Below are 14,242 nucleotides of genomic sequence, written 5' to 3' on the forward strand. Positions count from 1 at the left end.
AAACAGTGTGATAAGACATATAAAGATCGATATATAGATAAATAGGTAGGTAGGTAGGTAGGTAGGTAGGTAGAGAGAGAGAGAGAGAGAGAGAGAGAGAGAGAGAGAGAGAGAGAGAGAGAGAGAGAGAGAGAGAGAGAGAGATAGAGACATATATAGAGAGATAGATAGAGAGATAGATAGATGGATAGAGAGGTATACAGACATACAGAGAGACAGACGGATGAACATACATACATACATACATTCATACATCAATACATACATACACACATACACACATATAAGATAAGACATATACAGATTGATATATAGATAGGTAGGTAGGTAGGTAGATCGATCGATCGATCGATCGATCGATCGATAGATAGATAGATAGATGGATATATGGAGAGATGGAGAGATAGATGGATAGATGGATAGATAGATAGATAGAGAGAGATATAGATAGAGAGATAGATGGATAGATAGATAGGTGGATAGATAGATAGTCATACAGACATACAGAGAGACAGACGGATGAACATACATACATGTATACATACATACATACATACATACATACATGAGACTATCATTACACAATTGCTGTTTTGGTCTAATTTCAATATAAAATAATTTTATTGAACAAGCCTTTACAATATTTATAAGAACGATATTTTTATACTGTTGTTTACAAACATTGTGTGCAGATATATCTAACCGTAGCAATCTGTATGCGTAACCAGGTTCTTAGCGTACCAATATTACAGTAACCAGTTTTACAGTTATTATCTCACTAAATTAATAAAATGATTTGCTATTATGTATAAACAATATTAGGATATGCTTAAATACGAAAATAGTTAATCGATCGTAAACGTTTTGGAGGAAGTTAAACTTTAATGAAGGGCAATGTTACTACAGGCAGTAATATTTAAAAAAATTGATCAAACGGAAATTTATCGCAGTTTTATTTATAAGCCCATGGGGCGTTTTCAGTTTGTAAGTACTTTGCAATTATGGAAATATTTACATTAATAATATTAATGTCAACGTTATGTCATAGCTTTTATATGCACAGGAATATGGGAATTAAATAAAGTTGATGATCGTAACGTCAAAACACGGCCAGAGGCTCGCATAATACAATTTGTATTCCTAATATATGATATTGACGATACCGAAAACTAACTCACTCTCTCTACCTCTCACTCACTCTCACCCACTCTCTCTTTCTCTTTCTCTCTCTCTCTCTCTCTCTCTCTCTCTCTCTCTCTCTCTCTCTCTCTCTCTCTCTCTCTCTCTCTCTCTCTCTCTCTCATACATCATACACACCAACATACGTGTGGTGAACGCAAACATGCAAACACACATACAAACATCCAGACATAAACGGGTCTCCATATATTTCTCTCTGTCTGTCTCTCACCCCGCCCTCTCTCTCCCTCCTCCCCTCTCTACCCCTCTGTCTCTGTCCCTCTCTCTCTCTCTCTCTCTCTCTCTCTCTCTCTCTCTCTCTCTAATATAGAAAGACAGACATAGGTGAATTATGCAGTAGATAAATAACACTCTCTCTCTCATACACCATACACACAAACACACATGAGAGAGAGAGAGAGAGAGAGAGAGAGAGAGAGAGAGAGAGAGAGAGAGAGAGAGAGAGAGAGAGAGAGAGAGAGAGAGAGAGAGAGAGAGAGAGACAGAGAGAGAGAGACGTACATAATATAGAAAGACATACATAGGTGAATTATGCAGTAGATAAATAACTCTCTCTCTCATACACCATACACACAAACACATATGAGAGAGAGAGAGAGAGAGAGAGAGAGAGAGAGAGAGAGAGAGAGAGAGAGAGAGACAGAGACAGAGACAGAGAGAGAGAGAGTCCGACAGACAGACATACAGAGAGAGAGAGACAGGGACAGAGAGACAGACATATGTGAATTATGCAGTAGATAAATAGATAAATAACACTACTGAATACGTACATGGGTAAGACACTGATTCTCGCAGTAAACTGGACCGCCCCGGTGATAACAAGGGCGACAACTGAGGCTGCGACGAAGCCCTCCTGTCTGTCTGTATAGTGACGTTCTCGCACGGGATCTTTAAACCGCAGAGTTATGTACTCAACAGTCTGCCAAAAAGTACTGTAAGAAAAATAATGATTTAACAACAGCTCGGTGCATTGCTTTATAAGTGCTAGTAGTCCCTAAGGCAACACATATAGGTGACTTAGTGACATCACAGATCGTAATTTCAAGAAGTAGAAAAACGGCGGAAAAATGTTTGGTACGCTGGTACAAAAAGTCCGAAAAATACTTGCATGCATAGCAGAAAACACTGATGCCACTTTAAACAATAGTCCAAAAAACACCCTAAAAATTAATAATTAATTAAAGAATATGAAATCTGCAATGTGTTATTTTCAATATCTGGATACCCATGCGATGTGTCCAACCCGATGAGGTGGCAGGAGTCTTTCATTTGTCTGTGGTGATGCGATGTTTTCGTTCATTGTTTGGGGCACGAAAACATGCTGAACCAATGAATAAAGTAGTACAGATTTCTGCTAACTGGTTATATCCTCTGGAACATTTGAAACTGGTTCATCCTACAACAGCATGCGCGGGTTGCAGAGTGACATAATCCCAATCACCACGTACTGGGCATATCCAGGCCTGGTACTGAACGAACACAAAGAGTTAGAAATCCGTGTGGACATGGCTGCTGGAGGCAGGTAACCGTAATGCATATTATAAAGAATTGCACCGATGTCGCTCTAATACATGCTTTAATGTAAGTTACACGGTAATCTATTTTTGTCATGCGACTTGCCAATATTTAAAAAAAACCCCATTAAACAGGGACAACTTACTTCACGTGTCTTGATCAGACTTGTAATCGTGAGTTTAGTTACATCAAAATTACCTTGAAATTCATAAGAAAACCATGGAAGACAATTTGTTTCTGAATTTATATACAACAGCAATTATATATACTACTGGTTTCAATAATTAACATGAAATTAACACGGGACCTGTTGTAGTTGTATATACCCTTTATCATTGGGGAGATGCCAAAACTGACTTAGACGGCTTAGTGGGGTTGTTGTTGTTTGGGGTTTTTTTTGGGGGGGAGGCTATTTAAATACAATTCCTATTTATGACAACGTTTTTCAGTAAACTATAGCTGAAAATATTTGAACGTTGCTTCGCTACGCTTGGAACATTCTGCATAGTACTATGCGTTAGTGGGGAGCCAGAAGCGATACATGTGTGAGTGAGGCCGAGTAGGGGTCTATGTGAGAATGGGGAGCGAGTAGGGGTCTATGTGTGAGTGAGGAGCGAGTAGGTCAATAACACATTGACGTCTGTGTTTGAATAAGGAGCGAGTAGGTAAATAACACATTGACATCTGTGTTTGAGTGAGAAGCGAGTAGGTAAATAACACATTGCCGTCTGTTTTTGAATAAGGAGCGAGTAGGTAAATAACACATTGACGTCTGTATTAAGTGAGGAGCGCGTAGGTGTCTATGTGTGAGTCAGGAGCGAGTAGGTAAATAACACATTGACGTCTATTTGTTAGAGAGTAGTGATTAGGGGTCTATTTGTGGGTAAGGAGCGAGTAGGGATCTATGTGTGAATGAGGAGCGAGTTGGGGCCTATGTGTGAGTGAGGAGCGAGTAGGGGTCTATGTGTCAGTGAGAAGCGAGTAGGGGCCTATGTGTCAGTGAGGAGCGAGTAGGGGTCTATGTGTGAGTGAGGAGCGAGTTGGGGTCTATGTGTGAGTAAGGAGCCAGTAGGGGTCTATATGTGAGTAAGGAGCGAGTAGGGGTCTATGTGTCAGTGAGAAGCGAGTAGGGGTCTATGTGTCAGTGAGAAGCGAGTAGGGGCCTATATGTGAGTGAGGAGCGAGTAGGGGTATATGTGTGAGTGAGGAGCGAGTAGGGGTCTATGTGTGAGTGAGGAGCGAGTAGGGGTCTATGTCTCAGGGAGAAGTGAGTAGGGGCCTATGTGTGAGTGAGGAGCGAGTAGGTGTCTATGTGTTAGTGAGGAGCGAGTAGGTGTCTATGTGTGAGTGAGGAGCGAGTAGGGGCCTATGTGTGAATGAGGAGCGAGTAGGTGTCTATGTGTTAGTGAGGAGCAAGTAGGGGTCTATGTGTGGGTAAGGAGCGAGTAGGGGTCTATATGTGAGTAAGGAGCGAGTAGGGGTCTATGTGTCAGTGAGGAGCGAGTAGGGGTTCATGTGTGAATAAGGAGCGAGTAGGGTCTATGTGTGAGTAAGGAGAGAGTAGGGGTTTATCTTTGAGTTAGGAGCGAGTAGGTAAATAACACATCGACGTCTATGTGTGAGTGAGGAGCGAGTAGGGGTCTATGTGTGAGTGAGGAGCGAGTAGGGGCCTATGTGTGAGTGAGGAGCAAATATGTAAATAACACATTGACGTATCACCTCTTGTCCCTAGTTTTCATCAGGCTCTCACTGAACAAGGAATAAAACTCCACATCGTGCTTTTGTTCTTCTGTCGTCGACGTTTTCTGAAATTAAATCTGTGTTTGTTTATTTAATACAAGTCATTACCATCGACCAGTCACGAAGCGGAAGATATATGATCATTTTCAGTTCTATTCATACATCCATACATACTAGCCAGTGCCAGGTCTGCCCACTGTTTCATGCACGTAAGCGGGATCGGCCGCGTACACTGTAAGCCCCATGCATGTGGTTGAGTTAAAGAGCATCCTTGTTATGGATGTCTGGATAGCTCAGAATGCATCGTGGTTAGTCTGCAAATTTGCGGGCGATTAGGTGCCATAGGTTCGAGTCCCAGCAACGGCATGGGACAATTTGTGAGGCCAAAAAGGATTTAATTATCCCCTGCGCCAGTGCGTTAATATCTATGTATGTAACAGTCAACTTCGACATACATACAATATATAGATATTTATACATCAATACATGCATGCATACATACATACATACATACATACATACATACATACATACATACTAAAACAATATATGTTGAAAGTAATCATGGAGGATGGGGGGAATGACTTCTACAGACAACCAAAATTACCTTTTTATTGATTTGCAAGTCTGTTTAAAACAAGTTTATCTACATATATAAAAACTAAATTGACAAAGATCTACGCTCACACTAAATCCATCAACTTTGAATGTGACTTTATGTTATTCATTTCACGTGGGCGTCGTCGCCGGCTTCACAGCTGTGTGTTACAGATCTTTTAAACCATTACTCTGAATGTGCATCATGTTGGAAATAAACTCTCACGGAATACATTGATTCGATGATCTACGAGTTGACGTACCAATTAACGTCACATACACAGCATATTCGGGATCCATTAATGAACAAATCAATGTCTATCAGCAAACATATTTGACACAAAGGAACCAAAAATAAAACGTTCCGATTCAACAGCTTCGGTGTTCTGTTCTTTCGCCCTAGAGCCACTGTGTGGCTTAACTAAAGCCAATCCCTGATAACTGTATATGCACATAGATTGGGATTTGATGAAAGCCAAAGCCTGATAAATTATTATAGTCCCTGTCCAGATTGGAGGTCCACTGGGAAGGAAGGAACGACGCACTCAACACATTTTATTTTACGGTTATATGGCGTCAGACATATGGTTGAGGACCACACAGATATTGAAAGGAAGGAAATGTTTTATTTAAAGACGCACTCAACACATTTTTATTTACGGTTATATGGCGTCAGACATACAGTTAAGGACCACACAAATATTGAGAGAGGAAACCCGCTGTCGCCACTTCATGGGCTACTCTTTTCAATTAGCAGCATGGGATCTCTTATATGCACTATCCCAGACAGGACAGTACATACCACGGCCTTTGTTACACCAGTTTTGGAGCACTGGCTGGAACGAGAAATAGCCCAATGGGTCCACCGACGGGGATGGATCCTAGACCTACCGCACATCAAGCGAACGCTTTACCACTGGGAAAAAGAAAGAAATGTTTTATTTAACGACGCACTCAACACATTTTATTTACGGTTAAATGGCGTCAGACATATGGTCAAGGACCACACAGATATTGATAGAGAAACCCGCTGTCGCCACTTCATGGGCTACTCTTTTCGATTAGCAGCAAGGGTTCTTTTATATGCACCATCCAACATACAGGGTAGTACATACCACGGCCTTTGATATACCAGTCGTGGTGCCCACCAATGGGGATCGATCCCAGACCGACCGCGCATCGAGCGAGCGCTTCACCACTAAGCTACGTTCCGCCCCCGCTTTCTTTACTACTGGGCTACGTTCCGCCCCCGCTTTCTTTACCACTGGGCTACGTTCCGCACCCGCTTTCTTTACCACTGGGCTATATTCCGCACCCGCTTTCTTTACCACTGGGCTATGTTCCGCCCCCCCCCCCCCCCTTTCTTTACCACTGGGCTACGTTCCGCCCCCGCTTTCTTTACCACTGGGCTACGTTCCGCCCCCGCTTTCTTTACCACTGGGCTATGTTCCGCCCCCGCTTTCTTTACCACTGGGCTACGTTCCGCCCCCGCTTTCTTTACCACTGGGCTATGTTCCGCCCCCGCTTTCTTTACCGCTCGGCTACGTTCCGCCCCCGCTTTCTTTACCACTGGGCTACGTTCCGCCCCCGCTTTCTTTACCACTTGGCTACGTCCCGCCCCCGCTTTACCGCTGGGATTAAATCAATAACTCGAGTATCACAATCATACGTTTACACGTGCTTCATTAACCGCTAATTTCAGTGTTACTTTGACATATGGCTTTCATTATAATAATGTCAGTTCAAACAAAGTATTCTAACTTGGTGTAGCCGCCATAACACGTTTAAGGCCAATACATCGTTTTTAATTATTAAAATGGCAAACTATTTATTGTTTGTGCTTACAATTTGAATACCAGTATATTTAATGCATTTCCGCCCGTCCAAGAAGCTCAGATTGATTTGTTTACGGTAATTTTGTATGCATATTTGCTTCTTCTTCAAACCGTTAACCACAGTTTTTATTCTAGGATCACTGGCAATTCCAAAATGTATTTACCAATATAATACTTTACATTTTAAACGTTATAAATAGATTTTATTACCTCTGATATACATGCGAGCAGATTATGCAATTGTGTAATTTCTTGACTACAAACAGACGAGTGTCTTTTTATACGAAACACTGCATATTACTGCATTGCTTGGAGAAATATCTAGTCAAAAGTAATTTTCAGGATTTCACCGGCCCCGGTGATGTCGTGGTTAAGCCATCGGACATAAGACTGGTAGGTACCGGTTTCGCATCCAAGTATCGGCTCCCACCAAGAGCAAGTTTTAACGACTCAGTGGGTAGGTGTAAGACCGCTACAATGACTTACTCTCTCACTAACCACTAACCCACTGTCCTGGACAGACAGCCCAGATAACTGAGATGTGTGTCCAGGACAGCTTGCTTGAACATTAATTGGATATAAGCATGAACATAAGTTGAAGTGAATGAATGAATGAATAAATCAATCAATCAATCAAGATTTTATATTTAATAGGAGTTTTGTAAACTGTGAACTGTATTGTCGGACATAAGGCTGGTAGGTACAGGGTTCGCAGCCCGGTACCGGCTCCCACCCAGAGCGAGTTTTAACGACTCAGTGGGTAGGTGTAAGGCCACTAACCACTAACAATTAACAACTAACCCACTGTCTTGGACAGACAACTCAGATAGCTGAAGTGTGTGCCCAGGATATTGTGCTTGAACCTTAATTGGATATAAGTATGAACATTAACTGGAGTCAATGAATGAATGAATCAATGAATCAATCAATCAATCAATTAAGATTTAATATTTGAAAGGAGTTTTGTAAACTGTGAAGTGTGTTGTCGTACTTGCAGTATCTCCCTCGTGGCAGCATCGCCATCCTCGTCACAACATTCCGACGTCGTCACTTGTAGAAGCTCTTCGTCCAGCGTTCCTTTAGGGTACTGCAATGGAAAGCAAAGTTTTGGTGGAGGGGAACCGCTACAGCTCCTGTCCAGGTTGAACGTCTCTGGGCCCCGTTTTACGAATCAATCTTAGCGCTAACATCACCGTAAGTGCAAAAGGCATTTATCTACTTAAGGTGATCTGAGCGCTGACATCGCCGCAAGTGCACGAGGCAAGTATCTACTTAAGGTGATCTGAGCGCTGACATCGCCGTAAGTGCATAAAACACTTATCTACTTAAGGTGATCTTAGCGCTAACATCGCCGTAAGTGCATAAAACACTTATCTACTTAAGGTGATCTCAGCGCTGACATCGCCGTAAGTGCATGAGGCACTTATCTACTTAAGGTGATCTCAGCGCTGACATCACCGTAAGTGCATGAGGCACTTATCTACTTAAGGTGATCTCAGCGCGGACATCGCCGTAAGTGCATGAGGCACTTATCTACTTAAGATGATCTCAGCGTTGACATCACCGTAAGTGCATGAGGCACTTATCTACTTAAGGTGATCTCGGCGCTAACATCGACGTAAGTGCATGAGACACTTATCTACTTAAGGTGATCTCAGCGCTGACATCGACGTAAGTGCATAAGGCACTTATCTACTTAAGGTGATCTCAGAGCTGACATCACCGTAAGTGCATGAGGCACTTATCTACTTAAGGTGATCTCGGCGCTAACATCGACGTAAGTGCATGAGGCACTTATCTACTTAAGGTGATCTCAGCGCTGACATCACCGTAAGTGCATGAGGCACTTATCTACTTAAGGTGATCTCGGCGCTAACATCGACGTAAGTGCATAAGGCACTTAAGGTAATCTCGGCGCTAACATCGACGTAAGTGCATGCGGCACTTATCTACTTTAGGTGATCTCAGTGCTAACATCGACGTAAGTGCATGAGGCACTTATCTACTTAAGGTGATCTCGGCGCTAACATCGCTGTAAGTGTATAAGGCACTTAAGGTGATCTCGGCGCTAACATCGACGTAAGTGCATGAGGCACTTATCTACTTAAGGTGATCTCGGCGCTAACATCGACGTAAGTGCATGAGGCACTTATCTACTTAAGGTGATCTTAGCGCTAAGATCGCACCGTAAAACGGGGGTCTAAACTCGTTACTCTCTTAAAATATAACAGATTTATCCTGCAAATGTAAGAATGGCGAATGCATCGAGGGTCCGTCGAGTGGCATATTCGTCCTTTAATTTGTACAGGATAAAGCTGATATCATAAGATTGTAAGTAATTGTTTTATTTATCCAGCAATCCTACACACAACTATCAAACACAGACATGAAACAAACCGTTTTACATGGTGGTATGTCTATGCTTATTGATCGACTTATCGACACCAAAACAAAATAGTTCTTATTTAAATAATATATTTTATAGCACTAAATATATCGTTATTATTAAAGTACATCAACATTGCATCGTCTGTTTACATAGTAGGATCAAAGGTAAATATATTCCTCTACTTCTCATAACTGGAGTAAACTTAGTTCGATCCAAAAAGCTATATCTGTGGTCAATGAGCGAAAAAACAAAGACATACTGCTCACAAAAGGTAGCGGATATTCCGTAATATTACCCAAACTCTGTAACACTGAAACTATTTCAACACTTATTTCAATATTAACATATACATAACTTACATGTGCACTGGCTTTCGTGATTTTTTTTGTTTTAAGTCCCACAATAAATGTAATGCCAGTCAGGGGTGTTTAAGTCCCACAATAAATGGAATGCCAGTCAGGGGTGTTTAAGTCCCACAATAAATGGAATGCCAGTCAGGGGTGTTTAAGTCCCACAATAAATGGAATGCCAGTCAGGGGTGTTTAAGTCCCACAATAAATGTAATGCCAGTCAGGGGTGTTTAAGTCCCACAATAAATGTAATGCCAGTCAGGGGTGGAGTCATAAAAAGTACAAGATGTCAATACATGCATTACACCTTTGTCGCATGGTTATTACAAGGCGGCCTATCGTCATTTGTGGAACCTGACACCACTCTCCCTAATTCGACCAGTGTTTGTGGTGGTTGTTGACGTTGCTGAGTATGTCTACCAGAGATATTCCACACGTAATCTATGGGCGAAAGGTCAGGTGACATTGCTGGCCAAGGCAGTGTGTGGATTTGATGCATCTGTAGATGATATCTCACAAGACGTGCCCGGTAACCTCTGGCATTGTAATCCTGAAACACATAGCCTGCGCCATGACGATGAGCAAATGGTAGAACATGACGATTGATAATGTCATCTCTGTAGTACAGACCTGTGACTCTATCTCTTGGCAAATGTGGAGATCTGTTCTGCATGTCAAGGTGATGCCACCCCACACCATTGTTGACCCACTTCCACACCGATCATGAGCTACCGTAGCAGCCTCCTGGTAGTGTTCACCTAGTCAGCCCCAAACCCTTACACGACCGCCATTGAAGTCCAGATTGAACCTGTATTCGTCACTAAACATGGCATTTGACCATTGAGTGTTTGTTCATCGTAGCCTACATGACGCCGACACTAATCCAGCCAGTTCAGCGATATCCTGTAGTTAAAGGTAAATGAACGCATGGTCTACACGCGCGTAACAAAGCAGCATGCAGGCGATTATGAACTGTTTGTGTACAAACTCGGATCCCTGTTGCCTCTTGGAATCGCTGTTGTAGCTAAGTTGCATTGGTTTGACGATTACAGAGGGCTCTGGTGATAAGAAGACTGTCTTGGCGCCGGATGATGGCAGTTGGACGTCCACTTCGCGGTCTGTCTTGCACTAAACCAGTTGTCCTGTGTCTCTCCCATAGTCTACGATCGACGTACTGTGAGACATGCATTTGGCAAGTTGTCTACTCTACACTGCTTTGCATCTTCAATTAATATATACATTGTTTGCCGACCTCCAGATTTTCTAAGATAATGAGTTAACAGAGGTCGCGATAACGAAGTTTGACTGTATATATATTTTTTAATTTATAATGTACATGTATTGTGGCGGTGGACTTTATTTATTTATTTCGAACACTACTTGTAGGATTTTGTTTAAAGCCAGGACTAGTATTTGTATTGTTATTAGTATTTTTGTAAACATTTCACATGTATATATTTATTTTTAAACATATGATATGTTATGTAATTTTATTGTATGAACTGTATGATTATGATTTTTTTTAAAAGAAGTAAAATAATTTAAAACAATGTTTTATCATTTTTAATTATATATATATCGTGTGAATACAAAGAAAAAACGATAACCCTGCTGAATATAGAATTATTTAAAAAGTATTGGGGCTATAACTTTGAAATTCTATACCCAAGCCCTGGATTTCTGTCAATAGCCTCAGACACTGGTTGTTTTGTCAAAAACTGTAAACCAATGAGAACCTTTCTTCAACCAATGATTAGGGTGGTGGTGTCATTTTTAAAATGTTATTTTTTGGAACCAAATACTCACTGAGTTCAAAATTACGATTGTTTGATCATTTAACTGCAGCTGCCCCATAACATTGTGGCCACCCAAGCGTGTTCCAAAATCAGTGAATATGGTGTCATTGGGATTCTTGTTTGTTTTGTTTTGTTGCTTTTTTTTGTTGCTTTTTTTTTAATGAAAGTAATACGCCCAGCATCAATGTGCAACAGTTAAGTTTTACCATTTCGTGGGCTGAAATAGAAAGTATGTTATGATAGAAACGATATGTACTCAAGTGGTTTGGCCAGTGGAATAATAACGGCAACACGTATCGCTGAGCAAGCCCTTGACTGCACGACTCTGCTCATTAATTATGACTGATCACAGGCGATGGAATCAGTCGAATGAACGTTACCCCTGCATAGCACCAAATACCAAACAGGTCTCTCAGACTCACTGATGATCATTTGAAGCACGTATACCCATGGCAGACTGTTTATCTGTATGACAGCTGGACAGTCAGTGGATGTAAACATGAATCAAATGATTGAGCAATTCAGTCACAAACTGATGCCGACCAGTGTGATTAATCTTACCATGCTGATTTTTAGGAATCATGAGGATGGTTGTGTGTCATACACTGTATAATGCTTTTTAAAATATAATAGCCAAATATAGTTTTCGTTTTGATGAAACATATTTGTTGATAATAATTTTTAGAATAAAAATATCACCTGTTGTTCTTCTTTCTTTTATAATGTCTGATTGTTTGTGCGATATAATATTGTCTATTTCTAGAAAGTATTGTGTTTAGCATTGTGGAGACGATTTTTCCAAATCAAATTAGTATTGATATCCCGCTATAGTTTTGTGGATCTAGTTTAGAATCTGTTTTGTGTATCTAGGATATATGACCGAGTGACTAATTAATGGGATAGATTCCACTGAGTAGAATACGATTAAAGAGTTTTGCGAATGCTGGTAGTAATGGATCTTTACTGTATTTCATTATTTCATTTGTAATTTGATCCGGGCCATGTGATTTATTATTTGCAATGATGATATTCTTTGAAGTACTTACTTGCTTTTAATATGATCATCCAAAGAGGTGGGTACATATTGTTTAGTTTTCCTTTCTTCAATTTATTTAAATAGGTTAGAGTGTTAATCCATGTCAGACAATGACTGAGAGTTCATTTGTTTATAATGTTCTAACGGTAGTACTTCTGGTATTTCTTCATGAAAACAAACATTTGTGAGGTCTTGTATAATTTTCCAGAATTGTTTAGGATCAGAATGTTCAACGGATTCTAAAGTGTCAAACATAGTGTTTTTAGTTTACCTCACGGGGTTGGGGTTTTTCAGTCTTGCTCTTGAGATAAAAAAAAATCTGTCCCTGACCCGGATTTATTTATCATTGGGATATTTTGATAGCAAGGTGGATAACGTGTTTAACTGCTTCTGTAGATTTTGTATCGATGGATTTCAAGGAATTTGTTTTCTTAATGTTTCCCCCCCGGTTTATTACTTTCTCCTGTTAAATACATGTGTTAGTGTCGTTGTAGCAGAGTCAATATCAGTTTAATTAGAGCCAATGCTATTCATCATGAATTATGGTTAAGTTATTTTCACTTAAACGTGCTTCTTGAAATAATTCCTTTTTATTAAAATGTGTGTTAATTCTGCTTAAGATCGAAGTTGTTTTTAATGTATTACTATTTACATTCTTATAATGGCACTTTGTTATTCCTGACAATGGGCAGTGTATTGGTGAGCATGTGCCAAAACTGGGATAGACAGCGAGATATAAGAATGTATTAATAATAGATTCTGAACACAAAATGATGTCTACCTGACTAGAACCAAGTCTGATATGGCAAGTAAATTTAACATCCTGATCCCTTGCTATTCTTCCATTTAAAATTCTGATTTGGGATGCTATGCATATGTCTATTAATTTGTGTCCATTGTTATTCTTCTTTTTATCAGATGACTGTCGGTTTTGACGAATATTGTCACTTTTGTATTAATTTGATAAAGGAAAGTAGACAAAACTGTCATTCACAATGTAATCTTTAACTGGACCTTGAAATATCCAAAGAGTAGTATATCTATCTTGTTTGAGAACATAGTTATCTCTTGCTCTGTATCAACGAACTGGTAATTCAAGTATGGCGAATCATCTGGTGGACAAATACGTTTTTCTTCCAACCAAAGTTTTCCTGTAACTTTATCCATAGTGTATTTGGGTTGTACTGAGATTCAGAACTTTTTAATCAAAATATTAGAAGGAGACACACTTGAAAATGTTCAATGTTATATTTCTATTTAAAATTTTAACATTTACTAAAATTCACAAACTAAATTCCAAAATATCTCTCAATTAGTCAATGGTTTCAAAACAGGGATTTCTCCTGATTCTACATAGGGTAAGATTACGTACTCTAAAATGTTGACAGTTAATGGATATTTAGTCAGTGTCATACTATAATTGTCACACATATTCTCATAGTGGAACTGCTGTTTAAACTGTGCCAAGTGTATGAAATACAGAGTCAAATTCCAAAACATTTCAAACATATGGCCCGTCCCAGCATTCTATAAACAGTTTGGTTTGACGTAAGAAGAAACACAAGTGTTTTGGAAATAACAAAAAAGTACTATGTTTGTGTGCAATTGACAAATCAATCGGCTCAGATATAAATAACGTGTAGTAAATTAATAGGATGAAAAAAAGGCGTTCTCTGTGGGATGGACTACAAACAGACTTTGGATGTGTAGTTTGGGTCTGTTTTAATTTTTTATTACGTACCGCAGTTTATTTTCTGTTAAAAAGAGTGCAGAATTATCCTATC

At 40.0% G+C, this 14,242-nt stretch overlaps 1 protein-coding gene across 1 annotated transcript in view; it reads right to left on the minus strand.

Annotated features, from left to right (window-relative positions):
- Window positions 1–14,242, minus strand: part of LOC121388074 (adenylate cyclase type 3-like) — a 103,527-nt gene that overhangs the window by 26,016 nt on the left and 63,269 nt on the right. Inside the window, exons 10-12 of the mRNA XM_041519286.1 lie at window positions 7,879–7,974; window positions 4,435–4,520; window positions 1,971–2,132 (exon numbers count right to left, since the gene is read on the minus strand). Coding sequence (XP_041375220.1) covers window positions 1,971–2,132; window positions 4,435–4,520; window positions 7,879–7,974 — 344 coding nt within the window. The remainder of the gene's footprint in view (window positions 1–1,970; window positions 2,133–4,434; window positions 4,521–7,878; window positions 7,975–14,242) is intronic.

This window comes from Gigantopelta aegis, chromosome 2 (assembly GCF_016097555.1).
Source record: "Gigantopelta aegis isolate Gae_Host chromosome 2, Gae_host_genome, whole genome shotgun sequence".
NCBI classification, from domain to species: Eukaryota; Metazoa; Mollusca; class Gastropoda; order Neomphalida; family Peltospiridae; genus Gigantopelta; species Gigantopelta aegis.